At 40.6% G+C, this 26,500-nt stretch overlaps 1 protein-coding gene across 1 annotated transcript in view; it reads left to right on the top strand.

The window, feature by feature from the left end:
- LOC123512177 (neuronal acetylcholine receptor subunit alpha-10-like) overlaps nt 1-26,500 on the top strand; it is a 205,982-nt gene that overhangs the window by 112,392 nt on the left and 67,090 nt on the right. Inside the window, exon 5 of the mRNA XM_045268405.1 lies at nt 2,673-2,889. Within this exon, the coding sequence (XP_045124340.1) occupies nt 2,673-2,889 (217 nt within the window). The remainder of the gene's footprint in view (nt 1-2,672; nt 2,890-26,500) is intronic.

Genomic DNA, 26,500 nt, shown 5'->3' with positions numbered 1-26,500 from the left:
GCGTCCTCCTGCAGGAGCTCCGGTGCCGCCCACGGGTGCTTGCAGGCGGGGGCGGGGTGGTACACGCTGGGAGACCCGATGGTCCTGGCGAGGCCGAAGTCAATGATGGTCGCTATTGGACCTTGATCGGAAAGTTTTACGCACACGTTGTTTGCTTTGATGTCGTTGTGTGCCACACCTCGCAGGTGGATCTTCCTGAGTGTGCGCGCGACTTGCAGGCACACACTCACGGCGTCCTTGAACCGAGTCAAGGGGCTGGCCAGGAAGTCTTTGGCGATCTGGCCCGCACAGCACGTCACCATCTGGCAGGTCTCGACGCATACGCCCACCAGACGCTGCACACCCACGACCTGCAGGGACTGGAGCACCGACACCTCGGTGAACAGGTCCTCCAGTGCGTCCCGGCAAAAGGTCTTCACCACCACTTCTTGGCCGGTGCCGGGCACGCGAGTCCTGCAGCACCAGCCGTAGCTGCCGCGACCAATGCTCTCTTGGTAGTAATTGGTCAGCTGGCTGATCTGCTGCTCCTCCAGCAGCGGGAGGCCCTGCTCTATGAAGTATCGTCGCACTGGGCTCTCCTCTTCATTGCTCGCTTCTTCTTCGTGGCCCGTTCCGCTGTGGCCAATGGGGCTCTGCTGTGTGCTGGCGCGGCTGTCGTCAGCAGCAGTCCCTGCCTCGCATTCTTGCCTCTGGCCTTGACATAACAGCGACGCTGAGTCGCTGACTGGTTCTGGTGACTCAAGGCCCTGCTGCAGTGGTGGTGGCGGTGAACAGAGCTCCTCTGTGTCCTTGGGCTTAGCGTGGCCATCGCTGTTCATTACTGCCCGTTTTTTCTTACGCTTAAACAGCTTGCTGAAGGCGCGAAGGAAAGCAAAGCAGCCTGCTGGCTGTTTCTTCTTCTGCTCTGTCTGGGTCATGGTTTGGTTCGTCTCCTTCACTTTCTTGCTTGTCTTTATCTTACCGCGTGTGAGGAGAATCTCACAGTGTTTTATGGCAGTCGTGCCCTTTGTCTGGTACTTTTCCCAGAGAAAGAGAGTTGACGTTGTGTCTAGTACTGGAAGGGCCGCAGGAGGTAGAGCGAACCAATATGTAACTTGAAAATTAAAGACTTTCGTTAGCTTTCGTTAGCTTGGAGTTAGATATCCTTTCCGTCAGGCTTCCTTTCTTCTGATTGGAGGATTGTGTGTATGTTTCACCGTGATTGGTCGATTGCTTGTATTGTTTGGATTGCTGGACAGTGGCGAACATGAGGTGTATGGTATGCATTCTGTTACGAGGTGGTGTTACTACTACTACTACTATTACTACTACTACCACTACTAATGCTACTGCTACTATTACTACTACTACTATTACTACAACAACAACAACAGTAACTGCTACTACTACTTCTACTACTACTACTACTACTACTACTACTACTACTACTACTACTACTACTACTACTACTACTACTACTACTACTACTACTCTCTTACTACTTCTCTTATTACTACTACTACTACTACTGCTACTACTACCATTACTACTACTACTGTTTCTATTACTATTACTACTACTACTACTACTGCTACTACTTCTGCTGCTGCTGCTGCTGCTGCTGCTGCTACTACTACTACTACTACTACTACTACTACTACTACTACTACTACTACTACTACTACTACTACTACTACTACTATTACTACTACTTCTCTAATACAGAAACTTTATGTAACTACTGTCTTCAATTCTATGAAATATTTGTTTTCCCTTTTCTTCTTTTCTCCTATATTTTCTTTTCTCCTTCTTTTGGATCGCTGTTTTTCCTTTTTTCCCCTTCAAAGTCTTCCCTTTATTCTCTCTTTCCTCCTTTTTTTTCTTTAGCTCTTTTATCTTTTCTTTTTTCCTTTCCATTTATTTTTTTCTCCTCACATTTCATTTTTGTTTATATTCTTCCTTCTGAATGCCCTCCTTCTGTGGCTTTCCATGGTGGTTCCTCTTCTATGCCTTCCCAACGGAGGCTTACTGGTGAACATATTGCCACCCCACCTGCGTGCCAGGGTTCGAGTCCCAACACTCACTTGTCACCTTGTCGCGGTAGCCTGACCTTCGCTGGCTTGTGGAATTTTAGTTGCTTTCTCCACGTGCCCTCACCCTTAATATATTCTCTCTCTCTCTCTCTCTCTCTCTCTCTCTCTCTCTCTCTCTCTCTCTCTCTCTCTCTCTCTCTCTCTCTCTCTCTCTCTCTCTCTCTCTCTCTCTCTCTCTCTCTCTCTCTCTCTCTCTCTCTCTCTCTCTCTCTCTCTCTCTCTCTCTCTCTCTCTCTCTCTCTCTCTCTCTCTCTCTCTCTCTCTCTCTCTCTCTCTCTCTCTCTCTCTCTCTCTCTTCTCACTTATCCTCATCATCTCTCTCTCCTCTTCAATTCTCCTTCAATCTCTCTTACTTTCATGCATCCTCCCACTCACAGTCCTACATCAACATACTCACCACACACACACGCACACGCACACACACTCATCACCCACTCACTCTTATATTCCTTTATTTCATCTATTTTTATCCTTTCATCTGTTTCCTCCCCACCTATCCTTCAATAGCTCCTGTCCCCATCCACCCACCTATCCAGCACTTAGTAGCCTCCCACGCACACTCACCGCCCACTCACTCTCTCTCTTTCTCTCTCCTCCCAGCTGGACCTCATAAAGCAAATGGACACAGGGGACATGTCCAACTATCAGTCCAATGGGGAGTTTGACCTGGTGGAGTTTACGGCAGCCAAGAACATCACCTACTATTCGTGTTGCCCGGAGCCTTACCCGGACATCACCTTCACCATCAAGCTCAGGAGGCGCCCAATGTTCTATGTGTTCAACCTCATCCTGCCCTGCGTGCTTATCAATGGCATAGGTGAGTGTGTTGTATGCTGTTTGTTTTGTATTGTAGAGAGCTTTGTTTCTTTTACTGCTCTTTGGGAAGTACTATGAACCCCCTTCAGTACTGGGACGCTTTTTTACCTTGATTTTTTGGGTATGATTGGACGATTTTATTTACATTAGGAGTTCATTATGGCCAGAGTCTTCTACTAGAGTCTACTATTCTAATCCCAACATGTATTTCTGAAGTTGTATGAAATCGCCAGAATAGTAACCAGAGTGAATATGGAAACGCGTCTTGGCACTGAGGAGATGAAGAACATTATGTATACCTCTGCTTTTTCAATATCATGCAACAATGTCACCTGCTTCATCCATATATTTATGTTCAGATTTCTTCTCCACATTTGGATACATTTTTATTTTCCTTTGGTTTTCTTTACTTTTTTGTCTTTTTAGGTTATTTTTAAGTCATTTTTACTTTATCTTAGTCGCTCAGTATTAAGTGTACTGAAAAGCCTGCACTTAGGAAAGTGCTGTTTGTCTTTTTTTAAATTGTTTTGAAGCTTATAAATGTTTTACAGAGAAACATGATAAAGCGTTTAATGTTTTGCTTTGTAAGTGGAGAACTTAGGGTAAAAGAAGGTAAGTTTACCATATCATGTTTGTCGTTCGTTATTTTCTCTTCATTGCGTAAGTTAAAAGAAAAATATTGATTCTCTTTTCCTATGACATTTTTGTTGTTTTATCTATGTATTTATGTATATTATCTCCAAAACCATCCTCAAAATGTGATGGGAACCGCGGCATAATGAACAATATGAAACTTGCTGCCTGATCATGTGTCGCTTCGGTAAGGTTGGTATGGCTAGCTTGACGTGGTGGTGATATGCTGATCCATTTCCACGGTTATTTTCAACGTCGACCATCCTTAGTGTGCAGGGCTGCCAACTGTTGCAGCTCTCGTAGTCGTAACCACCAAACGTGTCAAATAATACCGTTCGTCATGTCAGAATGTAGACCTCTTATTCTCTAAAGATAGTTTTTTTCTTTAGGTATTGGGTAGTTTTAAAATGATAATCCTCTCTTCGTATAATACTGTCATATTGTCATCCTTTTCTTTTCGTATCTACCTTTAATTTTACCTGGCGTTATTAATATCTTAGATGAGGAAGGTGGCTATTCCTTGTTCTCCTTTTATTTTAGTATTTTTTGCGTAGTTTAAAAGCGATAGAACGATGGAACATTTTCGTCCTTATCATTATATATTTAACTTGAAAATTTCCCTGTCATTTTTCCTTTCACCTCTACATAGTTATTGAGGGTCAAAACAAGTAAAAACTTATTACCCATTACTTTCTAGTGAATAGTTGAAAAATGATAATCTTCTGTTCTTGTTGTATTCTTTGTTTTGTAGATATATTCACCTTTAATTCCACTCGTCTTACCTGGTGCTATTATTGTTTCATATAAGCTGATAACTCTTTGCCCTCTATTTGCGTTTTTTCATAATACAATAATCCGCTTTCCATGTAATATTTTTGCTTCTTCCTTTATATACCTACCTTTAATTCCCCCGGTCTCTCTTCTACCACATGGTTATTAATAGCACATAAATAATTTTCTTGTGTAATTGCTGGTGAGTCATTTATATATTTACTATTCATCCAACTTGCCTTACCTGTTTATATTGATTGTTCAGGTGAGACATTTCTTACTCTTGGCACTCTTTTTCCGGTGGTAGGAAATATTAATCACCATATTTTCGTAATGTTATTTAGTTCAGATGTTAATTCATCCACATTTAGTGTTTATTTCTCATTTACCTGTGCGTGTTAATTGAGCAGGTGAGACAGTGATTCCTCTCCTTTCTCTTTGTGGTGTTGCTAGAAAAAATAGACCTTGCATTATTGTTATTATTATTATTATTATTATTATTATTATTATTATTATTATTATTATTATTATTATTATTATTATTATTATTATTATTATTATTATTATTATTATTATTATTATTATTATTATTATTATCATTGTTATTATTATTGTCAGTATTACAATTATCACTGGAGGGGGAGGTGGAGGGAAACTCAAGTGTTAGGAATTGAGTTTATTCTCGACCGGTTTCGCCTACAGCTTCTTCAGGGGAAGTGAAGCACTGTTAATACTATTATCGTTATTACTATTTTTATCATTATTATCATTATTATTATTATTATTATTATTATTATTATTATTATTATTATTATTATTATTATTATTATTATTATTATTGTTGTTGTTATTGTTATTATAATCATCTTCATCATCATTAGTATTTTCATTATCATTTTCGTTATTACTTTCGTTATCATTATGATGATGATGATAACAATAACAACAACAACAACAATAACAACAACAACAACAACAATAATAATAATAATAATAATAATAATAATAATAATTATTATTATTATTATTATTATTGTTATTATTATTATTATTATTATTATTATTATTATTATTATTATTATTATTATTATTATTATTATTATTATTATTATTATTATTATTATTATTATTTCAATAATTATGATTATAATTAATAATAATAATGCATGTCAACTGCCTTGGTGAGAACGTAGGCATGCTTTGTTCTCATTTTCTATATATTTAGTTGACATAATAATTAAGTATTCTAATTTTGCATAATTGTTTAACTGGCTTGTTTATGTTTTAACATTTGATATTTATTTGCTTTGCTTGTGAACATTAATTCTTCAACTTGTTTGACACTGCTATTATCATTACTATTATCATCCAGTCGTGATGTTCATCTGTTTGTCTTTAGTATTTTCCCCGTCCTACCTGTGCCCAGTAATGGCTCAGGTGGGGACAAGGCAATCTTTATTAACTCTGCAGCGTTCACACAAACAAAAAATCAATCCTCCTTCCTCGTGTAATAACTTATTTTCGTTATTGCTTTGCATCATCACTTTTTTTTCTTAACTAGACGCTTTTTTTCCCATTTTTTCTGTTATATTCTAAACTTTTTTGACAAAAAAGATTCATAGTTCTCATTTGTGTAATAACTTCCTTCCTATACTTTAGTACCTTTTGTCCTTTTCTTTTGCTTTCTCTAATAACATGATTAATAACATAATTAATAACATAATTAATAATTCTTTAAATCTCCGCACCAAGCTGCCAGACCTGGACTTCCTCCCCACCGCTGTTCCCACATCAGCTCCATTCGCCTCTGATGTCTTCCATACACTGTCTTCCGGCATATTTAACATGCAATCATTAGTTCATTCCGTAAAACCATATACAAATACTTAATAAAGTCACTTTCAAAATAAAATCGTTGCTACTTTGGTATGTGATCTACGTGTCATAAAGCTCCTTTAGTATGTGGTCTACGATTTAGCTTGTAATCTACAGCAAGAAGACCAAATATTTTTTTTCTTTTGATTCTCAAGAGATAAAGAAAACACTTGTCTCGGTTTCGAGAGACTGTCTGATTAGATAATCTGAAATATGAATGGCATTTTATGGAAGACAGGAAACTGACCAAGGGCAATAAAAAATATAACAGAAATACCCACTTGATAGCCAGTTCCCTAAAAGGTCAGTAGAGTTAGCCAAAAGTCTGGAACAAATGTCTTGAAACTTCCCGTAGGATAATTGAGAGTACTGGTATTAGAGAGTTGGACAGAATAGGGGTGAGAGGAAGAAGAATGCCTTGTGCAACGAGGCGTTAGGAGGAGAGGAGGCATGCAGTTAGCAAGATCAGTATATCAGTTAGCATAAAAATAGCGATAAAAGATAGGAAGGGATGCAATATTTGGCGGTGAGGAAGAGGCTGAAGACAGTCAGTCAGAGGAGTGGAGTTGATACGATAAACTTTTAATTCCACCCTATCTAATAAAACTGTGTGAGTGGAACTCACCCAAACATGCGAAGAGTACTCCATACAATGACGGATAAGGCCCTTGTGCAGAGTTAGCAGCTGGAGGGGCGAGAAAAACTGACGAAGACGCCTCAGGAAGCCTAACTTCATAGAAGTTGTTTTTAGCAAGAGATGAGATGTGAAGTTTCAGTTTTAGATTGTGAGTAAAGGAAAGACCGAGGATATTCAGTGTAGAAGGTTTCATTGAAGAAGAGTGTGGTAGTTGTCGTAAAACAGAGGTAGCATGGAGACACCTGAGTCCATTATGAAAGTGTATTTAAGGTAGCACAATACACAACAAGTGTAAACCGAGCGAAACGAGAGGCAGGAGGCGTAGCGTGTCAGCCTCAGGGCGGCGGCGAGCGAGGGCTGAGGGGAAAGACGTGACGTCAGACAGAAAGGGAGTATGGACAGTTGCTTCAAGTTGATAGATGGAGGAATTGAGTTTTTGAAGCAGTGAACGCTACTAAGTTTTCTTTGTCCCAGTCAGAAATCTTAAAGAGATCAGAAGTCAGGCATTCTGTGGCGTCCCTGCGTGATCAGTTGACTTCCTGAAGGGTTAGTCCTCTATGAAAAGACGTGGAAAAGTGTAGGGTGGTGTCATCAGCACAGGAGTAGAAAGGGCAAGAAATTCGGTTATGATCATAATGAATAATAGAAAGAGAGTGCATGACAGGACAGAACCCTGAAGGACACCACTGTTAATAGTTTTAGGAGAACAGTGGCCTTTTACGACAAAAGCAATAAAATGGTCGGAAAGAAAAATTAAGATGAAATTGCAGAGAGGAGGGCAGTTTTGAAATTAGAGCTTTTTGCCAGACTACCAAAAGTTTTTGAGATGTCTAACGCAACCGAAATCTCTAAAAGAGGATGACCAAGACTCAATAAGGAAAGCCAGAAGATCACCAGTAGAGCGACCTTGACGGAAGCCATACTGGCGATCAGAGAGAAAATTGTGAAGTGACAGATGTTTGAGACTCTTTCTATTGAGGATAAATTCAAAAAGTTTAGACAAGCAAGATATTAAATCTATAGGAAGGTAGTTTGAGGAATTAGATCTGTCACCTTTTTTAGGAAAAGGCTGAATGTAGGCGAACTTCCAGCATAATAGAAAGGTAGAAGTCGATAGGCATAGTTGAAAGAGTTTGGCCAGACAAGGTGCAAGCACGGAAGCACTATTTTGAGAACTATAGGATGGACCCCATCAGGTCCATAAGCCTTCCCAGGGTTTAGGCCAGAGAGGGCATGGAAAACATCATTACGAAGAATCTTATTTGATGGCATAAAATAGTCAGAGAAAGCAGAAGAGGGAGAGACAATCCCAGAATCATCCAAGGTGCAGGTATTTGCGAATGTTTGAGAGAAGAGTTCAGCTTTAGAGACAGATGAGATGTCTGCTCGAGTGTCAAAGCTCCTGTCCCAACTCACCAGAGTGCTGTACGTTCAGTAAACGTGGTACAGCACATTTCACTCAGGCATAGACTTTGCTCCCTTCTGTTATTTTATTACTGCTTATTGGCATCTGAGTATCCAAGGGATCCTTCAGATGTCAGCTCCAGGGTTTTACAACGAGGTCGCAGTAGTTTGCAAGCTTTCTCTATGGTAAATTCTAGAACTTTCTTTTTATTTCATTCAAAAATGTCTCATACCATTCGGTGCATGAATTGGCAGGTAGAGGTACCAAAGCAATATGTGACTGGATTATTGTTTCTCTAATCACATATGGACACGCGCACATTCACGGCAGGAAACATGCAAGGTACACTCTAACACTCCGGAGTAATGTTGTTTCTGTCCCTTGCAAGTTGCAATTGTACTATTGTGTGTTAAAACTTAATCCTTATAGTAGGTATTATAGCATACACTGGTTGAATTTTCTGTATTTGATTCAACTAAAACTAAGTACACTACTTATCGAATATTCCTCTGATAATGCCACACAAGCTCAACCAATGTTTTCCAAAATGTGTCAACTTATCATCAGTATCAAATGAACATAAAACTTCCACGAATTCACAATTGTCAACTTCACAACTGATGCATCAACATATCAAAGTAGCACTTGAAAACTTCTTCATATTTACCACAACCACATCACATAATATCTATCTCAAAAATCAAATGATCCATCAATTTGTCATTTTTTATTTTACGTTGTGGCCAAAAGGCATCATCATCATCAGCAGCAGCAGTAGCAGCAGCAGCAACAGCAGCAGCAGCAGCAGCAACAGCAGCAGCAGCAGCAGCAGCAGCAGCAGCAGCAGCAGCAGCAGCAGCAGCAGTAGTAGTAGTAGTAGTAGTAGTAGTAGTAGTAGTAGTAGTAGTAGTAGTAATAGTAGTAGTAGTAGTAGTAGTAGTAGTTTTTTTTTTTTTTTACATTACAAGGGCACTGGCCAAGGGCAAACAAAGTGTTGGAAAAAAAAAATCCCGCTGGTTGCCAGGCCCTGTTAAGAGGAAAGTAGAAAGAGAAAAACAAAAAATCTAAAAGGAGGGTCCAGTTAACGTAAGAGGTGTCTTGACACTCCTCTTTTGAAAGAGTTTAAGTCATAGGCAGGTGGAAATACAGACACAGGTAGAGAGTTCCAGAGTTTACCAGTGTAGGGAATGAAGGAGTGAAGATACTGGTTAACTCTTGCATTAGGAAGATGGACAGAATAGGGATGAGAAGAAGTAGAGAGTCTTGTGCAGCGAGGCCGCAGGAGGGGGAAGGCATGCAGTTAGCAAGTTCAGAAGAGCAGACAGCATGAAAACAGCGGTAGAAGACAGATAAAGATGCAACATTGCGGCGGTGACTTAAAGAATCAAGACAGTCAGTTAGAGGAGAAGAGTTGATAAGACGAAAAGCTTTAGATTCCACCTTGTTTAGTAAAGCTGTGTGTGTGGATCCCCCCCAGACATGAGAGCCATACTCCATACACGGGCGGATAAGGCCCTTGTACAGAGCAAGCAGCTGGGAGGAGAGAAAATGGACGAAGACGCCATAGGACACCTAACTTCTTGGAAGCTGATTTAGCAAGAGTAGAGATGTGAAATTTCCAGTTTAGATTTTTAGTGAAGGATAGACCGAGTGTGTTTAATGTAGAGGAGAGGGAAGTTGAGTGTTATTGAAGAAGAGAGGATAGTTGTCTGGAAGGTTATGTCGAGTAGATAGTTGTAGAAATTGAGTTTTTGAGGCATTGAACAAAACCAGGTTTTCTCTGCCCCAATCAGAAACAAGTGAAAGATCAGAAGTTAGGCGTCCTATAGCATCTCGCCTTGAGTCATTTAATTGTTGTTGGGTTGGGCGTCTGTTGAACGCTGTTGAATAATGCAGGGTGGTATCATCAGCATAGGAGTGGATAGGGCATTGAGTCAGATTTAGGAGATCATTGATGAATAATAGAAAGAGAGTGGGTGATAGGACAGAACCCTGTGGAACACCACTGTTGATAGTTTTAGGGAAGAACAGTGACCGTCTACTACAGCAGCAATAGAACGATCGGAAAGGAAACTGGAGATGAAGGTACAGAGAGAAGGATAGAATCCGTAGGAGGGTAGTTTAGAAATTAAAGATTTGTGCCAGACTCTATCGAAGGCTTTCGATATGTCAAGGCCGACAGCAAAGGTTTCACCGAAGTCCCTAAAAGAGGATGACCAAGATTCAGTTAGGAAAGTAAGAAGATCACCAGTAGATCTGCCTTTACGGAAACCATACTGGCAATCAGAGAGAAGGTTGTGAGCTGATAGATGCCTCATTATCTTCCTATTAAGGATAGACTCAAAGGCTTTAGAAAGGCAGGAAATCAAAGCTATAGGGCGGTAGTTAGAAGGATTGGAGTGGTCACCTTTTTAGGGACAGGTTGAATGTGAGCAAACTTCCAGCAAGAAGGATAAATAGAAGTAGAGAGACACAGATGAAAGAGTTTGACCAGGCAGTGAGCGAGTTCGGAAGCACAGTTTTGAGAACAACAGGAGGGACTCCATCCGGACCGTAAGCCTTCCGAGAATCAAGGCCAGAGAGGGCCAGGAAAACGTCTTTATAAAGAATTTTAATTTTAGGGATGAAGTAGTCAGAGGGTGGAGGAGTAGGAGGAATATGCCCAGAATCATCCAAAGTTGAGTTGGTAGCAAAGGTTTGAGCGAAGAGTTCAGCTTTAGAAAAGAAGAGACAGCTGTAGAGCCATCTGGATGAAGTAAAGGAGGGAAAGACGAAGAAGTAAAGTTGTTAGAGATATTATTGGCTAGATGCCAGAAATCTCGAGAGGAGTTAGAATTGGAAAGACTTTGACATTTTCTATTGATGAAAGAGTTTTTAGTAAGTTGGAGAATAGATTTGGCATGATTACGGGCAGAAATATATAGGGCATGAGTTTCAGCAGTTGGATGGCTACGGAACCGTTTGTGAGCCGCCTCTATCATTGACAGCACGAGAACAAGCAGAGTTAAACCAAGGCTTTTTAGCTTTAGGGTTAGAGAAAGTATGAGGAATGTATAGCTCCATGCCAGAGATAATCACCTCTGTTATGCGCTCGGCACAAAGAGAAGGATCTCTGACATGAAAACAATAATCATCCCAAGGAAATCAGAATAGTACTGCCTTAGTTCCTCCCACTTAGCAGAGTTAAAATGCCAGAAGCACCTCCGCTTAGGCGGGTCCTGAGGCTGCACTGGAGTGATAGAACTGGTAACGGAAATTAGATTGTGGTCGGAGGAGCCCAACGGAGAGGAAAGTTTAACAGAGTAAGCAGAAGGGTTGGAGGTTAGGAAAAGATCAAGAATGTTGGGCGTGTCTCCAAGGCGGTCAGGAATACGGGTAGGGAACTTCACTAGCTGCTCTAGGTCATGAAGGATAGCAAAGTTGAAGGTTTGTTCACCAGGTTGGTCAGTGAAAGAAGATGAAAGCCAAAGCTGGTGGTGAACATTGAAATCCCTAAAATGGAGATCTCAGCAAAAGGAAAGTGAGATAAGATGTGCTCCACCTTGGAAGTCAAATAGTCAAAGAATTTTACATAGTCAGAGGAATTAGGTGAGAGGTATACAGCACAGATGAATTTAGTTAGAGAGTGACATTGAAGTCTTAGCCAGATGGTAGAAAATTCTGAAGATTCAAGATTGTGGGCACGAGAGCAAGTGGTGTCGTTACGCACGTATGCGCAACATCCAGCTTTGGATTGAAAATGAGGATAGAGCAAGTAGGAGGGAACAGAAAAGGGGCTGCTGTCAGTAGTCACAGACAACTGTGTTTCGGTTAGGAAGAGAAGATGAGGTTTAGTAGAGGAGAGGTGGTGTTCCACAGATTGAAAATTAGAACGAAGGCCACGAATGTTGCAGAAATTGATAGTGAAAGTATTAGATGAAGTGTCAAGACACCCAAGGTCGACAGCAGAGGGGCAGTCCGACCTGGGGACATTTATGGTCCCTCCCAGAGGGGACTCCGAGGCAGGGCGTGGTGAAGCCATTATTAAATTTTGATTTGAAGAGAGTGTAAAAGTGTAAGGTGTTGTAGTGTAGTGTAGGAAGTAGTAGAAGTTGTCTTTAGAGGGCAGGCTGCAGCTGCTCAATTGTATAAATGAGACCACAAAGGGAACCGGGAAGAGAGGACACGGGGAATCACTCAATCTGCAGCACTGCCTACATCCCCGTAAATACCTCTCCTGGAGTATTCCACCGGGCGGCAGGTGACTACTGCCTACTCCAGTAGTAGTAATAGTAGTAGTAGTAGTAGTAATAGTAGTAGTAGTAGTAGTAATAGTAGTAGTAGTAGTAGTACCAGCAGCAGTAGTAGTAGTAATAGTTATAGCAGTAATAGTAGTAGTAATAGTAGTAGCAGTAGTAGTAGTAGTAGCAGCAGCATCAGCAGGAGCAGCAGCAGCAGTAGTAATATTAGTAGTAGTAGTAGTAGTATTAGTAGTAGTAGTGGTAGTAATAGTGGGTAGGTGGTAGCAGTAGTAGTGTAATAGTAGTAGTAGTAGTAGTAATAGTAGTAGTAGTAGTAGTAGTAGTAGTAGTAGTAGTAGTAGTAGTAGTAATAGTAGTAAGTGTAGCAGCAGCAGCAGCAGCTGCTGCTATTGTGTGTTGTTGTTGTTGTTGTTGTTGTTGTTGTTGTTGTTGTTGTTGTTGTTGTTGTTGTTGTTGTTCTTGTAGTAATAGTAGTAGTAGTAGTAGTAGTAGTAGTAGCGGCAGCAGCAGCAGCATAAAACAAAACGTCTTATCTTACCCCCTTCATGCCTTCCTTTATTCACTATAATTACAGAATGTTGTGGTTAAAAGATTTTAAAAATCCAGGACATAAGAAAATCAGAACATAAAGTAGATCATCATGTGGCAGTTCTTGTATACATGTTTACTTACGTCCACTCATCCTCCCTATCCAGAAGTCTACTTGATTTAAAGTCCGCCATGAAGGAGGCAGCCGCCAATGCATTACTGGCACTATCCAGGTATCTAGGAAGATGTGCATTAAGATATTCACGGGCAGCAGACGTGCAAGGTACACACTCCTTATATTATACTAAGCCATGCAAAATGCCTTGTCTTGTTTCACTGACCATCTTAATTTTCCACAATTTTCAAACTCACTCGTTTTCACTTGCAATCGATGATTTTCTATTCGGATCAAAATCTAAATGAAGATAGAAAAAAGTTTCGGCCAAAATTTGTTGAGGGGCGTGACGGCCTTGGGCGCCGCACTGTGGGAGAAGGTGGCTGTCGGGTCCGGTCTGGGGCCCAAGGCAGGAACTGGCTGCAGGTCCTTCTATTCCTTTGCGGCCTCATGCTTTAGTGATAATCATCCACTTGCAGTGCCTCATACTAGGCAAGGAGTTACCATAAGCAAGGGATCAATGTCTACCATTCACCAGATGTTGACCGGGGAGGAGTCCTTATAGGGAAATAAGAGCTCCTTCCATAGAGTCTGGTGGAGGGTGTCTCTTGATTGTGGTAGCACTGGGCTGAATAAATCGCCATGAACGAGGGCACGCTGTGCACCATGCACTAGACACTGGCAGTACGAGGGGAGTCCTTTAGAGGTGAGAGGGCTCACTTCATGTCAGTGGCTGGGGCGTAGTGTGTGGCACGCTGTGCACCATGCACCAGACACTGGCAGAACGAGGGGAGTCCTTCAGGGGTGAGAGGACTCACTTCATGCCAGTGGTTGGGGTGTGGTGTGCGGCACGCTGTGCGCCATACACCAGACACTGGCAGTACGAGGGGGTCCTTCAGGGTGAAAGGGCTTCCTTCATGTCAGTGACTGGGGTGTGGTGTGTGGCACGCTGGGCGCCATACACCAGACACTGGCAGTACGAAGGGGGTCCTTCAGGGGTGAAAGGGCTTCCTTCATGTCAGTGGCTGGGGTGTGTGTGTGCACGCTGGGCGCCATACACCAGACACTGGCAGTACGAGGGGGTCCTTCAGGGGTGAAAGGGCTCCCTTCATGCCAGTGGCTGGGGTGTGGTGTGGCACGCTGTACGTTATGAACCAGACATTGGCAGGACGAGGAGGGCCCTCTACTGGTGAGAGGACTCACTTCATGACAGTGGCTGGGGCGTGGTGTGTGGTGGGTCATTGCTCATGGCGATCCAGGCGCGGCAAGGTTGCCTCGTCACTGCTCTCACACCCTGGGGACTGGGATGAACACTTGGGAGGAAGGGTTCGACCCAGTACCAACAGGAACGTAGAATTCAAAGTTTCGTCATCTTTATCAACCGCTTCGTTATCGAGGAATCGCTTCGTGGAAAACCGAGCAGGCAGACGTCCACGCGTAGGTAGTTGTAGTAGTAGTAGTAGTGTCGTGATCGAGCTGTTGCACGACGTTGCACAAATTGTCTAGCTACTGGCTATAAATAGTCAAAGGTTTTTCTATCTTTAATTAACAAAACTAATATCTATACATAAGGTGTTCGATACGGCGCCGACAAGTAACAATCACAACTCTTTCTGTTGCCTTCTCCACTGCAATTATTACAATTTCTCTTACAAACATCCTTAAGAATTGCATTAATCTCGTAGATATTCTCGCATCAAAACGGATTTCACTTCAAACATCATCCACTATATCTTCATAACGTATTACAACATCTGAACCCGGTGCTTTATTTCTCCGTAAATCTCATACGTAGTACGTACAATATTACCCCTTTTTCCCAGCTACCCGTATATAAGGATGACCTTTACTTGGTACATGAATGCAAGCAACCACATGACGTACCACCAAATATATTACCATACACATATAATTACCAGACTCCGTTCAACAAAATGACAACGTAACACCACCGAAATATAATGACAAATATTGATATCTCCACACAAGTGACTTCCCTCAAATAATCTCTTTCTCTTGGTACCCATACATGGAACCACGTTAACTTCGTACACAATTACACACTAGTAAATATGTTATGTAACTTATTCGTCAGAGCAACACACATGCACATACGTAGGTAGCCGTATACAAATTCCCTTACTCATAGATGAAAACGCAAGTATATAACGACGTCATTATGAACCAAAGTACAACCACATAAACCATAATAAACTAATACCACATAATACCTAAACCTCCTATCATGCTTCTTCCTCCATTCTAATTTACCTCAAAGACTGCATTGCAACTTATAAGCTCCACTTACTGGTTATATATGAAGTACAAAACGCCGCCCTCAGCTATGCAGCCGAGGGTGGCCCGCTTAGAGCCGCGGTTGTCCTCTCTGCTTCCTCTCTCCTCTCTCTCTCCTCTCTCTTCCTCCCCAAACCTCTACAATTTCCCTTCAGGAACTTATGGGGGCGTGTCTTGACCCACACAACACGCCCCTCAGAATGTACCATTCACCAATCAAGTACAAGCTCAAATGAACTCCACGTGTGGTACGAACAACATCCAAGACGACAACACTACCACCGGATGTTTACATGACCTTTTGACCCTCCTGCCCTTCCTAATCTCTTTTATGGCTGGATACGGTTACACACCGCATACTGGCGAACTAGCATACTTCCATATATCTTTATTTCTTGTTTCTTATATTTTTCATATTTCACTTATGATGTGCGCATCTGACAAACATCCCCCCTCAGAATGCGCGTCCCGCGCATTCAATGTAGTGAAGGGTGGGTGGGTGGGCAGGGTGTGCATGCCTCCCGTAGGAAGGATGAGGGCTTGGGCGACCGCGCACCTGATAGCGGTACTTTCCCCCACCCATGAAGCATGTTAGCACCCGCCAGACCCTGTCCTCTAGCCAGCATCCAAGTCTCCAGCCAGCTATGTTATATACGTAGGAATGTAGGGCAATGGGTCCAATACTTTCTGCTAAGAAGGCATATATTAGAAAAATGCGTCTGCACCTCAATATTCACAAAAAGGGCTTTGCAGAGAGAGAATAATTAACTATATATATATGGTCAGGGAGAGATCATGATATTGACCAGTAGTGGAAAAGATATGTCATCACACAAAGCAAGGTAATGGAAAAGATATGGCAATGCAGTCGATACTCGTTACTTTGATATGAATATATGTCTATAACTAGGAGGAAAATATATCATTAGGTAGTATAAATACAGCATTAATCATATAAAATCAACTCACAATCTCAAATCATACCTATGTTATTCAGAGAAATATGACAACATTTATCATAGTATTATGCATATATATGTCCATAACTAGGAGGAGTGTATATCATATCATAGATTGTAAAAGAAATCAGCTCATTATCCCAAATTATATCAATATTATTCAGAGGATATATATCAACATCTTACAAGATACAGAAACAATCAAGGAGAGCATCTGTAGACATCGTTCAGGTGTCGTCAGAATTTCTCAATAGAAGTAAGTTGGAACTCAAGTATGCAATGCAGTCATAATACATCACTATTAAAAGCATATTACATGGTGAAACTTCTAAGTGTATACATAAATATGGAGGAATTACTATCTCATTATCTCAGATAAGGGTGACGTCTCATACAAAATAACAGAAAACACAAGAAAAATTATTACATCCCGTAAGCATGCACAATATCACGATGTCGAAAATGAACTGACGCAATGGATTCAGAAGTACTGATATATAGATTGCATTAATCTTGCAATAAGAAATAGCTGCTCTCAGATCCACGTAATATGTTGATATAAGCACTTGAAACACTGGAAAATCCATCACTTGTGAAAATGTTACCACACCAAGAAATAAATCTGATTCTGAGTTGCCGTGTAAGGAATACGCTGTTATTTCTCACCTTAAGTCACGATATCTATCTTTATATGTAATATACGCACTATACTCGAAAATCAAAATACAAAAAATATATTAGCTTGCTGTTAAAACACTCAACCATTACCGTTCTGTATCATCACCAGCACACAGACAAGAAACACACCATGTATTCCACAGGTTAAACATTAATATTTACTTCATTATTTAGTTTCAACTTGTACTCCTTTCATATCAGTGTTTTCCTAACTACATCATATTATATAATGTCCATCTTAATCTCTTGATAGTCAACATCCATATCGTATTTCTTTAATATATTTTCGTCTTGTTTCACCTTCAAGCCTTACCATATAGCTAACGATAAGATGGGGAGTAATGTCCTTCTATATATTTTTCGCTTGATACCTCATCAATAGCTCTTCTTTCCTCATTATCGTCGTTAACTGATTACCTTTACAATCCTTGCATTAACTTTAAATCTTCCTTTAAAATGTTATATAATCAAGTGAAAGCTACTGAAACCACTGATGATTTCCTACGATATCACGATAGCTCAACTCAGACTTGTAACCAAATGTCCTGTGTTGTGTTAAGTACGACATCTCACATTGTATCTATTTTCAATCCCATAGATATACCCCTTATTTCACATATATCGTCAAAATCACAGATAAAGGCATTCATTAACACTCATTACTATACATTTATCCTAATCTCTATAAAATCTTCCAGATCGCCATATATCCCTCCAAATTATATAGAGACACCTTAACTTCCATGTTAGTCATATATCTTCGTCCTCATCAACAAGAAACCTTCAAATGCCTGCATATTAATCTAATATCAATATCACTGTCGCCAGTTTTCTGCCTTCGGAACATGTATAACCACTTTACCTTTGCATATGTTCACTATATCTTCATCTTATTTTATCAAGTTGCTATCTCAATAATAATATTTGCCCAATACAGTCATGACCTACACAGACGTATATATGCATATGCACCTTTTCCTATATCCTCACCGCAACCTTTTCTAATATACTCAATATCTTCACCGCAAACTTTTCTAATATACTCAATATCCTCACCGCAAACTTTTCTAATATACTCAATATCTTCACCGCAAACTCTTCTAATATACTCAATATCCTCACCGCAAACTTTTCTAATATACTCAATATCCTCACAGCAACTTTTCTAATATAATGAATATCCTCGTCTCACTATCTCATATTTACCTCATCGTAACCTTTCCAGAATCCACATCCCATGACCATATATTCATATATTTACTTTGGTATTTACTATTTGCCTTCATATCTCATATTTACCTCACATCCTCTCATCTATATTCATAAGTCAGACTACTCTTGATGTATTAATTTTGACTCAGTATGCACATGTTAAAATCAATCCATGGATAGATATCTTTACTCAACATATTCACTAGTGGGCCCACTAATATCCTTGTGTATCACTCAACACTACCATGCCGGGTACTGTCGAAACGAAGCTTTCAGGGCGTCCCCCACTCTTCTGAATCGGCAATCCCCAGACCGGCATTCACATAATGTATATTAATATTTACTTCTGGCCAGAGAGAAACAACTTGTCACCTAGTTGATCACAACCACTTGTACACGCCTTATGCCCCTAGGTTGGCACGAAGTGTTCAAGTGTTGCTAGGCACAAGAGTCAATGTACACACAAGGAATGATATGTTTGACGCGTCTTTCTTCACATTATAATTCGCAACTTTAATGTCTTAATATCATGTGCTTACTCCGTTTTACCTCACTCTATATCAACCTTCATACTTACACTTGTTTCCTTACTACACATATATATCATATTTACTATCATATTTACTCTGATGTTAACATTATTAGTGTAGTTCCGGGAATGACATCCTTATGGCTCTGCAATATCGATTTTTACGTCTATCTATATAAGATCTTAACCTCATGAATTTTAATTCCTTTTCATATGTCAAGCTGATCTATGATGGTCTTGTTAACAATTATCAATGCAATATTATATGTTTTCCTTCCTGACATATGAATTCTGACTCAGTCCTCATATTATTTACCTTGATATATATTTTCCTCACTCAATATGAATTACCTTATAACAAATATTAAGTTTTTTTTTTTTTAACCTATATATCTATCCCCACTTCGTTTTCTTCCTAGATATATATTCTCCTTGACTCAATCCTCACATTGTTTTCCTGATATGTATGTTCCTCAACTCATTATTAATTACCTCTTAACAAATATCAATATATATTTTCTAATCCAAATATCCATCTTCATCCCTTTCTTCCTAGATATATATTCTCCTCACACCTATTCCCTCACGCAGTATAGATATGTATCTAATTCCTCCCAATATTTTCCTTCCTAAACATTCCTCTCACACAATATTGCAACCCACATATTATATTCTTCATGACATAAATATACCTCATGTTGCCGAATATCAACCTCACATTCAACGATATTACTGACTCAATGATATTATCATATCAATGTCAATAACATTCGCCAACTTACTGCCCGTGCGTAGCTACTTATATTTGCATATTGGCTAATGTGTATAACATCTCGAAAGTACTCCTTTTATATTTCAACCTAGTTGTTCTCAATACTTATAACCACATTAGAACACTGTAAATTACTTCTTATACTTGCATTTACTGATGTTATTCATATCGTCTCTATAACAGCCACAATAGTATCATAATGACATTAATTTACTTCTTATTCTTGCTTTTACTGATGTTATTCATATCGTCTCTACCTTTATGAACTGACTAACGCCTGAACCAAGTAGCTACATATACTACAACTCACATATAATTTCTTGTACTTATAACTTCGGCACTAATATGATGTTATCCAACATGACCTTACAACAACAATCGTCTTCTTAAGTGAACAATTGAAGGTTGGCCTTGCTTTACACATGTACTTGAACATTTAATATATATTTTGCTTCTTTTCTCACCTTATCGCTTAAAAACTCCACTACTTTATATTCAATTAACCCACTGAGAGAGAAAAGACATGAGGGAGGCAAGTAACCTTAAGGTGGTGAGAAAAGAAACTGTAAGGTGAACTAGGATCTAGCCAGCAACCTTCAATTGCATGAACTAGCACTGTTACAACAGTGTTACCTACTCAACTCAACTACTACCCAGCACGTGGTAGCATCCTCAACTCGACATAATATATGTATATATTAATTCATCTTTATATCCTGCCATCATTTCATAAAATTGACCCGCAACTCACCGTTTCCTTTTCTCCTTAAATATTTTCATCTACCTTTCATTAACCCAAGAGACTCACAATACACGTATGATCAATATGTAACAACAAAATGTCTTTCTCTGCTCTTGATTCTCTTCAATATTAACACTCTCCAGTTATTTCCTCTATTAACTTTTTACATAGATATCCCATTTTAATACTTACCTCATATATCAGTCATATTTCTTCTTTATTTTCTATACTTCTGATATTGATATTTGCCTCAAACCTTAACCGCAGTGATGTATATCTCAATCATATTTCTACTATGTTTCTATTATTCCCTCATACTATATCTTCTTCCTCATATACTATTCTCACGGAAAAATTCCTTGCATCAACTACACACAATATCCCTCTTTTACTTGACACTCACTTTTTGTTCCATATCCTTCATCAGAACCTTCAATATTCTTTCATCTATAATCCGACGAACTCCCAAACATGATACAATTTACACATTTTTTATTCGTCTCTATCGCTATGGGGCAATTAAAATCGTCTTACACAGTACTTCATATTTTCCTGCTATAAACCACAATATATGCTTACACCCTTGCTATTTTCCTCTGACAGTCGACACTCGTGTGAAAAAAATTACCCTTATATGTCACGTCTCTTATATATGATAAGTTTCCTTCACATAACGACAACAAATTCGTCTACCTTTGTGAATTTTGCCGCATATCCGTAATATTTATGCCCTTGACACTCAGTTATCGTTACTCCATTGACTACTTTATGATACACATATTATAATGTAGACGAACCTTAAATAATTTATTAAAACTCTTTATATCTCATATTTTGTCGCATTTCTCTCCCGCTAATAAGACTCCTCGTTTACCCCTTGATTTGTAAAGGCTTAGGTGAAACAAGCGACAGGTAACCGTACAACATATTACTCAGATATCGTCTAATCAAAATATAACCTTAAAGCATCCACTTGAAAGAATAACCTCTTACACGCAACATGATCTTTAATGAATATCGAAATTAATTACTAAATAAAATCTACGGATTGTACACAAACCTTATGATCGTCACGGGCGACTCAGCTTCAGACAAAATAGTGATAATGATATGCATTCATATTATAATAACCATGCCACTTCTGATGTTGACAACAGCTAGTAGTAGTAGTAGTAGTAGTAGTAGTAGTAGTAGTAGTAATAGTAATAGTAGTAGCAGTAGCAGCAGCAGCAGCAGCAGCTGCTGCTGCTGCTTGTTATTGTTGTTGTTTTTGTTGTTGTTATTGTTGTTGTTGTTGTTGTTGTTGTTGTTGTTGTTGTTATTGTTCTTGTAGTAATAGTAGTAGTAGTAGTAGTAGTAGTAGTAGTAGCGGCAGTAGCAGCAGCAGCATAAAACAAAACGTCTTATCTTACCCCCTTCATGCCTTCCTTTATTCACTATAATTACAGAATGTTGTCGTTAAAAAGATTTTTAAAAAATCCAGGACATAAGAAAATCAGAACATAAAGTAGATCATCATGTGGCAGTTCTTGTATACATGTTTACTTACGTCCACTCATCCTCCCTATCCAGAAGTCTACTTGATTTAAAGTCCGCCATGAAGGAGGCAGCCGCCAATGCATTACTGGCACTATCCAGGTATCTAGGAAGATGTGCATTAAGATATTCACGGGCAACAGACGTGCAAGGTACACACTCCTTATATTATACTAAGCCATGCAAAAATGCCTTGTCTTGTTTCACTGACCATCTTAATTTTCCACAATTTTCAAACTCACTCGTTTTTTCACTTGCAATCGATGATTTTCTATTCGGATCAAAATCTAAATGAAGATAGAAAAAAGTTTCGGCCAAAATTTGTTGAGGGGCGTGACGGCCTTGGGCGCCGCACTGTGGGAGAAGGTGGCTGTCGGGTCCGGTCTGGGGCCCAAGGCAGGGAACTGGCTGCAGGTCCTTCTATTCCTTTGCGGCCTCATGCTTTAGTGATAATCATCCACTTGCAGTGCCTCATACTAGGCAAGGAGTTACCATAAGCAAGGGATCAATGTCTACCATTCACCAGATGTTGACCGGAGGGGGGAGTCCTTATAGGGAAATAAGAGCTCCTTCCATAGAGTCTGGTGGAGGGTGTCTCTTGATTGTGGTAGCACTGGGCTGAATAAATCGCCATGAACGAGGGCACGCTGTGCACCATGCACTAGACACTGGCAGGACGAGGGGAGTCCTTTAGAGGTGAGAGGGCTCACTTCATGTCAGTGGCTGGGGCGTAGTGTGTGGCACGCTGTGCACCATACACCAGACACTGGCAGAACGAGGGAGTCCTTCAGGGGTGAGAGGACTCACTTCATGCCAGTGGTTGGGGTGTGGTGTGCGGCACGCTGTGCGCCATACACCAGACACTGGCAGTACGAGGGGGGTCCTTCAGGGGTGAAAGGGCTTCCTTCATGTCAGTGACTGGGGTGTGGTGTGTGGCACGCTGGGCGCCATACACCAGACACTGGCAGTACGAAGGGGGTCCTTCAGGGGTGAAAGGGCTTCCTTCATGTCAGTGGCTGGGGGTGTGGTGTGTGGCACGCTGGGCGCCATACACCAGACACTGGCAGTACGAGCGGGGTCCTTCAGGGGTGAAAGGGCTCCCTTCATGCCAGTGGCTGGGGTGTGGTGTGTGGCACGCTGTACGTTATGAACCAGACATTGGCAGGACGAGGAGGGCCCTCTACTGGTGAGAGGACTCACTTCATGACAGTGGCTGGGGCGTGGTGTGTGGTGGGTCATTGCTCATGGCGATCCGTGTGAGGCGCGGCAAGGTTGCCTCGTCACTGCTCTCACACCCTGGGGACTGGGATGAACACTTGGGGAGGAAGGGTTCGACCCAGTACCAACCCAGGAACGTAGAATTCAAAGTTTCGTCATCTTTATCAACCGCTTCGTTATCGAGGAATCGCTTCGTGGAAAAACGCATCGTGAAAAATAATATCGTGGGAAATAGCATCGCGGAAAATATTATCGTAGAAAATCGAATCGTAGAAAATTTTATCGTGGAAAATATTATCGAGGAGAATCGCATCGCAGAAAATATTATCGTGGAAAATCGAATCGTAGAAAATACTATCGTGGAAAATCGAATCGTAGAAAATACTATCGTGGAAAATATTATCGAGGAAATCGCATTGCAGAAAATATTAACGTGGAAAACCGAATCGTGGAAAAACGCATCGTGAAAAATAATATCGTCGAAAATCGTACCGCGAAAAATCGTGAGGTTGTTTATTTATTTATTTATTTATTTATCTATTTATCGTATACTTTATAATATATATATATATATATATATATATATATATATATATATATATATATATATATATATATATATATATATATATATATATATATATATATATATATATATATATATATATATATATATATATATATATATATATATATATATATATATATATATATATATATATAGAGAGAGAGAGAGAGAGAGAGAGAGAGAGAGAGAGAGAGAGAGAGAGAGAGAGAGAGAGAGAGAGAGAGAGAGAGAGAGAGAGAGAAAACAAGAGTATTGGTGGCGTAGTGGATAAGGTGGCGAGCGTGGATCAGGCAGACGTCCACGCGTAGGTAGTAGTAGTAGTAGTAGTAGTAGTGTCGTGATCCGAGCTGTTGCACGACGTTGCACAAATTGTCTAGCTACTGGCTATAAATAGTCAAAGGTTTTTTCTATCTTTAATTAACAAAACTAATATCTATACATAAGGTGTTCGATACGGCGCCGACAAGTAACAATCACAACTCTTTCTGTTGCCTTCTCCACTGCAATTATTACAATTTCTCTTACAAACATCCTTAAGAATTGCATTAATCTCGTAGATATTCTCGCATCAAAACGGATTTCACTTCAAACATCATCCACTATATCTTCATAACGTATTACAACATCTGAACCCGGTGCTTTATTTCTCCGTAAATCTCATACGTAGTACGTACAATATTACCCCTTTTTCCCAGCTACCCGTATATAAGGATGACCTTTACTTGGTACATGAATGCAAGCAACCACATGACGTACCACCAAATATATTACCATACACATATAATTACCAGACTCCGTTCAACAAAATGACAACGTAACACCACCGAAATATAATGACAAATATTGATATCTCCACACAAGTGACTTCCTCAAATAATCTCTTTCTCTTGGTACCCATACATGGAACCACGTTAACTTCGTACACAATTACACACTAGTAAATATGTTATGTAACTTATTCGTCAGAGCAACACACATGCACATACGTAGGTAGCCGTATACAAATTCCCTTACTCATAGATGAAAACGCAAGTATATAACGACGTCATTATGAACCAAAGTACAACCACATAAACCATAATAAACTAATACCACATAATACCTAAACCTCCTATCATGTTTCTTCCTCCATTCTAATTTACCTCAAAAGACTGCATTGCAACTTATAAGCTCCACTTACTGGTTATATATGAAGTACAAAACGCCGCCCTCAGCTATGCAGCCGAGGGTGGCCTGCTTAGAGCCGCGGTTGTCCTCCCTGCTTCCTCTCTCCTCTCTCTCTCTCTGCTTCAACCCTCTACAATTTCCCTTCAGGAACTTATGGGGGCGTGTCTTGACCCACACAACACGCCCCTCAGAATGTACCATTCACCAATCAAGTACAAGCTCAAATGAACTCCACGTGTGGTACGAACAACATCCAAATGTTTACATGACCTTTTGACCCTCCTGCCCTTCCTAATCTCTTTTATGGCTGGATACGGTTACACACCCCATACTGGCGAACTAGCATACTTCCATATATCTTTATTTCTTGTTTCTTATATTTTTCATATTTCACTTATGATGTGCGCATCTGACAGTAGCAACAGAAGCAGCAAATAATGTCCACGCACTCTTCACAATTCTAGGGTGAGACAGCCACGTTTCACTTACTCTGCGGACAAACTCTTTATTTCCCTCTCTCCAACTTTTTTTTCTATGTCTGTCTAACTCACTCACACTCTCACTCACCATCATCTTAGTCTCTCCCTCCTCTCCCACGTTCTCTCTGTCCCTCTCATACACTCATTAACACTCACACACTGCCCCACTCCCTTCCTCCTCTGCCACATTCTCTCTGTCCTCATTTATTCACTCACTCACTCACACACTACCTCACTCTCTCCCACACCCACACTCCATCTTTGTCCCTCTCACTGACACACTCTCAAATAATGTCCACGCACTCTTCAGAAACTCTAGGGTGAGACACAGCTACGTTTCACTTTCTCTGTTGACAAACTCTCCACAGTTCCCTTTCTCCCGCTTTCTTTCTCTGTCCCTCTCACTCACTCACACATTCACTCACACATCATCCTACTCCCTCCCTCCTCTCCTACCTTCTCTCTGTCCCTCTCTCTCACTCACTCACTCACACACACACACACACACACACACACACACACACACACACACACACACACACACACACACACACACACACACACACACACACACACACGCCCGGTAGCTCAGTGGTTAGAGCGCTGTAGCTCAGTGGTTAGAGCGCTGTCTTCCCAAGCCAGAAGACCGGGGTTCGATTCCCCGGCCGGGTGGAGATATTTGGGTGTGTCTCCTCACGTGTAGCCCTGTTCACCTAGCAGTGAGTAGGTACGGGATGTAAATCGAGGAGTTGTGACCTTGTTGTCCCGGTGTGTGGTGTGTGCCTGGTCTCAGGCCTATCCGAAGATCGGAAATAATGAGCTCTGAGCTCGTTCCGTAGGGTAACGTCCGGCTGTCTCGTCAGAGACTGCAGCAGATCAAACAGTGAATTACACACACACACACACACACACACACACACACACACACACACACACACACACACACACACACACACACACACACACACGCACACACACTGCCCCACTCCCTTCTTCCTCTGCCACGCTCTCTCTGTCCCTCTCATTTACTCACTCACTCACACACTGCCTCACTCTCTCCCACACCCACACTCCATCTTTGTCCCTCTCACTGACACACTCTCAAATAATGTCTACGCGCTCTTCAGAAACTCTACGGTGAGACACAGCCACGTTTCACTTACTCTGCGGATAAACTTCCCACATTTCCCTCTTTCCCACTTTTTTTCTCTGTCCCTCTCACTGACTTACACACTCACTCACACACCATCCT

Source organism: Portunus trituberculatus, chromosome 33, assembly GCF_017591435.1.
Source record: "Portunus trituberculatus isolate SZX2019 chromosome 33, ASM1759143v1, whole genome shotgun sequence".
NCBI classification, from domain to species: Eukaryota; Metazoa; Arthropoda; class Malacostraca; order Decapoda; family Portunidae; genus Portunus; species Portunus trituberculatus.
Note: the sequence above shows the minus strand (reverse complement) of the source record. Positions and strands in the feature narration are given on the sequence as shown.